This window comes from Rhagoletis pomonella, unplaced genomic scaffold (genome assembly GCF_013731165.1).
Source record: "Rhagoletis pomonella isolate Grant_MI unplaced genomic scaffold, Rhpom_1.0 Rhpom_scaffold_00001, whole genome shotgun sequence".
NCBI classification, from domain to species: Eukaryota; Metazoa; Arthropoda; class Insecta; order Diptera; family Tephritidae; genus Rhagoletis; species Rhagoletis pomonella.
This window is the reverse complement of record NW_023458555.1, coordinates 13,744,304-13,752,180: the sequence shown is the minus strand read 5'-3', so window position 1 is coordinate 13,752,180 and position 7,877 is coordinate 13,744,304. Positions and strand designations below refer to the sequence as shown.

General features: G+C 35.4%; 3 protein-coding genes across 3 annotated transcripts in view; 2 read left to right on the top strand and 1 right to left on the bottom strand.

The window, feature by feature from the left end:
- The window catches only part of LOC118736470 (transcription factor Ouib-like), a 1,797-nt gene extending 692 nt beyond the window's left edge, over positions 1 to 1,105 (top strand). The window contains exons 2-5 of the mRNA XM_036466577.1: positions 8 to 248; positions 413 to 547; positions 602 to 712; positions 775 to 1,105. Coding sequence (XP_036322470.1) covers positions 8 to 248; positions 413 to 547; positions 602 to 712; positions 775 to 910 — 623 coding nt within the window. The 3' untranslated portion in view covers positions 911 to 1,105. The remainder of the gene's footprint in view (positions 1 to 7; positions 249 to 412; positions 548 to 601; positions 713 to 774) is intronic.
- Positions 1,106 to 1,477: 372 nt separating this feature from the next.
- LOC118739450 (transcription factor Ouib-like) lies at positions 1,478 to 3,403 on the bottom strand. Its single transcript, XM_036470779.1, has 6 exons — positions 3,151 to 3,403; positions 2,944 to 3,069; positions 2,343 to 2,884; positions 2,155 to 2,289; positions 1,986 to 2,096; positions 1,478 to 1,900 (listed from the first exon to the last, which is right to left on the bottom strand). Exons 1-6 carry the CDS (start codon positions 3,280 to 3,282, stop codon positions 1,558 to 1,560), a joined length of 1,389 nt encoding a protein of 462 aa, XP_036326672.1. The 5' UTR covers positions 3,283 to 3,403; the 3' UTR covers positions 1,478 to 1,557.
- A 2,419-nt stretch (positions 3,404 to 5,822) lies between these two features.
- LOC118736376 (zinc finger protein 3-like) lies at positions 5,823 to 7,872 on the top strand (the record flags this gene model as incomplete). Its single annotated transcript, XM_036466503.1, has 4 exons — positions 5,823 to 6,167; positions 6,228 to 7,561; positions 7,625 to 7,759; positions 7,851 to 7,872. Coding segments are annotated over exons 1-4 (1,626 nt in total), but the record flags the coding sequence as incomplete, so codon positions are not given.
- Between the last annotated feature and the right edge of the window lie 5 nt (positions 7,873 to 7,877).

Genomic DNA, 7,877 nt, shown 5'->3' with positions numbered 1-7,877 from the left:
AAAAAAGATCTACCGAAAAAGAAATCAAAAGGAGAAGGAAAAAATAAAGCCAAAGGAGAAGGAAAAAATAAACCCAAAGGAGAAGGAAAAAATAAACTCAAAGGAGAAGGAAAAAATCAACCCAAAGGAGAACGGAAAAATAAAGCAAAAACATATATTTGCGATCAATGTGGCAATCATTTTAAGTGCCCTACTCATTTCCGTTCACATCTTAGACGACATACTGGGGTAAAACCCGTGCAATGCGAGTAAGTTTTTAAAATTTAATGGGTCGATTATGGATGACAACGCAACCGCAGTTGAAGGCAATAAAATCCATCTGTAATACCAAGTGAAGTTCGGTTGCAATCTGTAATCTACCCATAAATAAGTAGCTCAGTGCATATAAACATAATATAATTATTTACTTCAGCATTTGTCCAAGTAAGTTTTTCACCGAAGGCGAACTTAAGCGCCATATGCGGCGTCATACAGGAGAGCGTCCATTCCCTTGCCAATATTGCCCACGACATTTCAGCGACTATAGCTCACGAATTAAACACGAACGGTAACTATCTCTTTTAAAATACTGCAAATTTAATTTTATCTGCGTCTATTTCAGTACTCATACAAACGAGCGTCCCTTTAAGTGCCCACAATGCGATAAAGCTTTCACAGCATCCTATGTGTTGAAAAATCACATGCTGGTGCATACTGGTGAACGCCCCTTGAAGTAAGTAGATTTACAAAATTTTCAAATTAAAATGTTACTTTAGTGAAAGAAATTTTTCACAGATGTGTGCCGTGTGATAAGTTTTTTCAACTTCCAACCCATATCAGTACACATAATCGTACTTTGTCACACAAACAAAATGTTGAGCGCGAGCAACAAAGAAAACTCCTTCAGCAAAAGAATGAGGCATTGGAATAACTTTTATCAATATATGAATACTTTAAAACATTAAAAAAATGCTTTGCTTCAAATATCTTTACAATGAGTTCTTGATAACGTTAACTCTTTTAAGAATAAAAAGAAATCACCACATCAGACTCTGTTTGGCCTCAGTGGGATTTAAACTGCGACCCTTCTGGCGTACAAAGTAGTTGAAATAAAGGCTAAAAAAAAACTATTTTTAAAGGTATTTGTATTTATTAAAAGCTATTCATCCAAAAATTATAAAATCATTTCTGTGATGAATAGTTTTCACTCATTGTCGTTACCTAATAAAATACATACTGCAATGTGGCTCAATAGTACATATTCTAAACACATAGTATGCATATCTTCGTTTAAAGTGCAAAACCGCGTAACTGACATTGGCTGCCAAAAATTGGATTTGCTCACACAAACTCTTGTCTCAATCCTTATCCATTCGTCCTGAAATATATGCGATTGCTTTATAAAAAAGAGAACCATTTTGAAATATGAGTGTTTTTACGCTCTAGAAAATAATTTCTACAACTTCACATACGCGGTTTTGCATTTTGTTGATACGCGGTTTTGCACTTTAAACGACGATATGTACATACATGTAGTCATCAAAGAAAAAAATCATTTCATTACGTATCCAAACCAACTTATTCAGCATTAATATAAACATCGTCGTTGTGGCGTTGATACTCCTCACCCACTTCTTCAACATTTGTAATTGTATTTTGGATAGCCATTGAGTCAATATGCTGATTTGGGTTTATTTGACGTATCACATGCTCCACTTTGACATTTGCCAGTTTGGGATGTCTCATTGCCTGCTGGTGCATTATAGTGGTAATGTGCTGATTTGGCTGCACGTGATGTAATAATTCCTGCATTTTAACGTCTGCTACAACCTGATTTCTAACTGTTTGTTGATGAGTTATAGTTGCAATGTGTTGATCTAATTGATGCTTGCGTGAAAATGTCTTATTACATGGTATACAACTGGTAATTAATGATATAGTTCACTTTGATTAATTAGATTTCTACAATAAAATATTGAAAATTAAAAAGACAAAACCGTACTTACGGGAATGGTTTTTCGCCTGTGTGTGTTAACATGTGATTTTTTAAAACATTAGAGTAAGTAAAAGATTTACCACATGTCTGACAAGTAAACGGTCGTTCGTTTGTATGAATTCTTTATAAAAAGAAGAATCGTTATAAAAGTAATTATAGTTAATATTATCACAAAGAACCTTTCGTGTTTAATATTCGTGCTTCGATCAGCAAATGTTCGACCACAGTATTTGCAAACGTATGGCTTCTCGCCAGTATGTACACGCATATGACGGCCGATTTCCGAGGGACACGCAAAAGTCTTGCCACAAATTCTAAAAGAAAAATGTATTAACTACTTATTTTACAAATTTAAACTTTTACTTACTCGCATGCGAATGGTTTTTCGGCCATATGTCGGCGCATATGCATTTTTAATAAGTTACGCTTTGTATATATGTTACCACAAATTTCACACATTATGCTCGCCATCTCTGGTTCCTCCTTCTTCTTTCTTCCTCGATTCGACTTCTTTCCTCTGTGTAATTCTGATTTTATGGTGATACCAGTTTTCGCTTTTGGCCGTGGTCGTTTGCGAACACTTTCCTCACCCAATAATGGTTCCTTTTTTATATGCGTTTGTTTTGTATTAACTTTAACCTTGGGTTCCTCCACTTCTTCTTCTTCAAAATATTCACTGTCGGTACATTCAATGAACTCCTCAGCACTCTCTGTATTAAGTTCCATATCGGACTCCACAATGACTTCTTCTTCTTGTTCTACTTTTTCGGTAATATCTTCCAGGCCAACCTCTTCAGCGTCTATAAATTCAGTAGGCATGTCAAAGAACATTTCACTTTCCCCGTTATCATCATCATTTGACATCATCTGGGCGTTGTCATACTCTTGGGGTTCCGATTTCATTTCCGACTATAGAAAAATTATATTTAATTAAAATGTAAAAAATAAAAATAAAATATAGACGATACCTTTACGATCGCATCTAGAAGAGCGTGCTCGCTCGCTTGGCACATCGATCGAAATTTGAAAGAAACATTTAGCTTATCCAGGCACTGGGAACAAATCATCTTAGGAAACTCCTCATGTGGTTTTAACTGTAGCAATATTATCAGATCAATTAAAAATATACGCATTTATAGTAACCAAATTATATGTAATTGGACAACAGCGCTTACCGCTATGCCCCCGCAAAGTTCGATTCGATGCACAATCTCCGCACAAGTGTCTTCATCATCAAACAATGGCTGCATTGTGCTTGTATTAATGTCCTCAGTGAGGCAAATACGACACGAATCGTACACATGCATTACTGGGATGTTTCCAACACAATATGTTTTTCTTGAAAATTATAATTAAAAATAAAGGTTCTGTAAATATTTCCAGTTGATCGATATAAGAACGAGTATCGCAAAGCATACAAATCAGTGATGGAAATTAAGGCACAATAGTGCCATTTCTGGCACTTTCATTCTCAGAGGCACTTCTTGCACAATTATCCTCTTCTCCAAGATTCTAAGTTTGTGGTTTTATAGTCTATTTAACAAAATTGCAAGTATCTGCAAAATCTCGTTGATTCTTGATGGTTTTTATATTTTGATATGTTTTCAACCATTTAAAAAACTTTCAAGCACCTTTTATAAGAAAAAAAACGTAAAATTGCAAACTTGGAATCTGTCTAAACATTCTGAATTAAAGGTTTGCTGTGCGAAAAGCTGCTGAATTTTTATAGTTTTTGTACAAAGTTTGAAATGTCGAAATGTTGAAATGTAATGTTGTACATATATGGTGTATGGTAAATTACTTATGAGTTAGACTTTTGTATAAAATCAATAAAAACTAAAATTGGCCAAAATGTCTCACTGTATGAATGTGTAAACACGTCAGAAAGAACGAAATTTTAATTTTAGAGCACTTTCTCTTTACGGCACTACATTTGAAGACCATTAGGCACATTTTTAAATTTTGAAATTCCATCCCTTATACAAATATGTATTTGTTATTTGTCGCGAATTGTTTGACAATACAAACTGCCAAAATCAACACCGGGCGTCTCAAAAGAAATATTATAATTATTGCAAATAAATATAAATAAAAAAACAGGCTTAATATACAGAAGTAGGCGAAAATAAAAATTTTAGCTAAAAACCAAAAAAAAAAAAAAACAATTAAGGCCCGTTTACATAGAACTTTGGCGTTGCGTTGGCGTTGGCGTCGCTTCAACAGCTGACTATGAATACATGAATTCAAATGCAGCCGTCCACATAGCCAAAATTCGACAACGCTCACGCCAACACAAAGCAAAAAGATGGCCAACTCTCAACTTTTCGCGTGCGTCGCTCGTCAGCTGTTGCGAATAAATAAAATTATGTGAAATATTTTTCCTTTTTAATCAAGTGCGGGCAAGAAATATCGTTTTTAATGCAATTATTGATATGAAATATTAATTTATCTGTCGTTAATATGTTAATTTAGTGGCCCAAGGATTCGCCGCCAAGCGTTCATTGTAGCAAGCATACTTTTAACGTGCGTTCTGTCAAACCAACGCCAACGCCAACGCAACGCCAAAGTTGTATGTAAACGGGCCTTTAGGAGTCTTCCCTTAAACTCGTAAAAGCCTCGTAAACGTCGTAAAGTTCGGAATTTTATAAGCCTCGTAAAAGAGCTGTCAAAATTTGTTAATTTACGAGCCCCTCGTAAAATTAAGACGCAAAATTGATCTGCCAGCAACCTCGTAAACTTCAGTGCATGGCACAATAAACCGTATACCACAGTATATACAGTAATAAACCTTTTCGCAGTTTTTCACCAATTGGTCTCCGAGGAGTACTTTTGGGTTGGGCATGATAATCGATTTTTTGAATCGATATTCCAAGGTCGATATATCGAAGACATCGATACTTTACTAAAGTAGCAGCTTGTGTGATTTATTTAGCTCTTAAGTTTAACAAACCGCTTGAGTCGACCGGCATGCAGTTTTAATCCTCAATAAATATACAAATTGGAAATAACACAATTTAATATTCTATTCAATTGGGAGTAGGATTTTCAACATCGATTTTTTCGATATCGATATTGTTTAGCCCGATATATCGCCATATCGACTTTACATGCAATGAATTAAATTGATTCATGATATCGATACTTTCTTCGAAAATTCCTAGGTCCATCGATGTTCTACGATATTCTTAAGGGTGGCTATCGATACTATCAATAGTATCTACCCATTTCAAATGTTTTTCTAAATCCATTTATTTTTCGTTATCTTGCTTTTATAAATTTGTTTATTTTTGGTGCTCACGGTTGCATTTTGTTATCGAGAAATATTGCTAGAAATTCATTCGCCGTGTAAACAGTCAAAAAACGATTCCAAAAATTTTCCCTGCAATTCGCCTTTCGGAAAAAAAGTTCTTTCGAATGACACTTTACATGCAAAGTGCCACTGCTCATGCAACTGCTTTCTGCAATTTCTTTTTTGAAAAACAAATTATAGTTGATAACGTAATTTTTTAATCGGTTGTTTCATTCACATGGCGGCGAAACAATTACGTTACTGCAAAAAAATACTTTTTTCCGCACACCGTCCTGGGTCAAGAATGATAGAATCTGGATCGTGTATTCTATCATTCTTGCGTTCGTTCCTGAAATAATGCTGCCAATTTTTGTTCTCTTTGAACCAATACGTGCAAATAACAAAAGCGCCAGGAAAGAGAATACGTTATCCGTTCCCACGACAGTCGGGTCTACGTAACCGGAACGTCCCAGATTTATATCTGGCCAAGGACTGTCACTCCAGCAACACTCCCCAAAAATCCTTTGGGAACTTTTATGCTGCTACAACAACAAGAATACGTTATCAATGAAACGATAGTGGCGATAGTACTAAAACTATCGATAGTTATTTCAAGTGACCAGCCTATCGATAGTATCGTCTATAGTTCGACAGCTCTATTTGACACTTTTGACTGGTTTTATTTTTTTATTTGGCCGATGTGTTTTTAGAGTAAATATTTGGAAGATTCCCTGGACAATAAGCAGTTAAAGGAAAATTATCAACTGAATGCCAACCATGGAAATTAGCATTAAGTGGAACGTTTGTCGTGTCTGTTTAGCAGAGGAGCAACAACATCATCCAAAATATATTCTGATTGATAGCAAAATGGCCAAACAAATTTATGATATTGCTGGCGTACAGGTTTGTACAATTATTACTTGATACCTTTAAAAAGTTCCAATCGCAGAATATTGTTCTCAGATGAATAACAGCGACAATCTACCTGACAAGATTTGCCGTAAATGTGTGCTACTGCTAAAATATGCATGCCACTTTAGTCAAACATGCCGCAGCTCAGAAGAATATTTGCAGTCAGTTATTCAAAAAACAAAATCGGCTACGTCTATGTTAAAAATGGATAAACGGAGAGAACATTCAGTGGAATTACTTGAAGAGATTTTTAAGGAAGATGCTGAATTGATATCTGCAAATAAAGACGAAGCGCTACACGATTCAACAATGGACGACGATTTAAAAATTAATAAGGATAAATTGATAAATTCACCAGTACTTGCTGAGAAAATTGGAGATGGCGGAGATGATAAAGAAATATGTCCAACTAAATTAATGAGAGCTATTCCGAGAACAACCACAGCTTTTAATATGCAGCAATCTCAAAGAACACAACATGTTAAAACGACCACAAAATTCTTCGTGATGAAGGATAATGATAAAGTAGGCGGAGCAACATTTAATAATAAGTTAAATAAAATTAACAGAGATGTGGAAAATTTCGAACACGAATTCTCATATGACGATCATGAAGAAAATGAATTAGATGGGTTCGATGACAGCAAAACAAATAATAAAGAAGAGGCTTTACTTGTAAGTAAATCCAACTCAGAATGTAGCATGGATATGGATTATATTAATGACGACGCCCAAAAACAAGAAGATACCAACGAATGCAGTTTAAACAATGAAGAAGATAGCAATGTTAATGAAACAGATAATACACTTGGTGTAGAAAAAAACACGGAAAACGAGAAAATATTACCCAACAGTGACGACGAACAGGAGCAAGAAACCGATGAACTATTTTACATAATCGAAGAACCCGTAATTAAGGAAGAAGATTCTATAATTCAACAAAATGTACATGTTGAAGCCGATGTTGAAGTTGAACCGAATTTAGACGTTGAAGAAAATGCAGATGCAGAATCGGAGTCTACCATGCAGCTTATTGAGGATTTAACTGAAGCCGATGGTTGCGATGAAGGAGAAGAACCTGGTTATGAAAGGTCTGAAACCAACAGATCAGTGGTACAGATGGAGGAGTATCTGATAGATGAAAGTGATATAGGATCAGTTGCTCAGCAAGAATTAGAATCAAGTGAGCAGCTCGCCTCGAACCGACCCAGTACAGCGACTATTAAAATTAGGGATCGAGAACAACGCAGCTCGCCGCATATTCGCAGAAAAGCGAATTTTTCTTTAATGTTTTCCTGTGACGTTTGCGGTAATCATTTCACCAACCGTAGCTTGAGAAATTATCATATGCGTATACACCGTCAAGAAAAAAATTTCGAATGCGAGTAAGTATGCGATAAATAACAAACATATTAAATGCTAACACTTTTTTGAACATTTGCTGGCAGATTGTGTTTTAAGCGCTTTACGGCGGCATGTAACTTGACAGCGCACATGCGCATACACACAGGAGAAAAACCCTACGAATGTCAATACTGCTTCCGGAGGTTTACAGATCGTAGCACGCACGTGAAACATGAACGGTTTGTATTATTTTATTTGTGGTAGATGAATCTAATAAATTATTACGTACATATCTAACATATGCCTCTTTCCTATGTATGTATGTTGTAGGGTACACACAAATGAAAAACCTTTTCA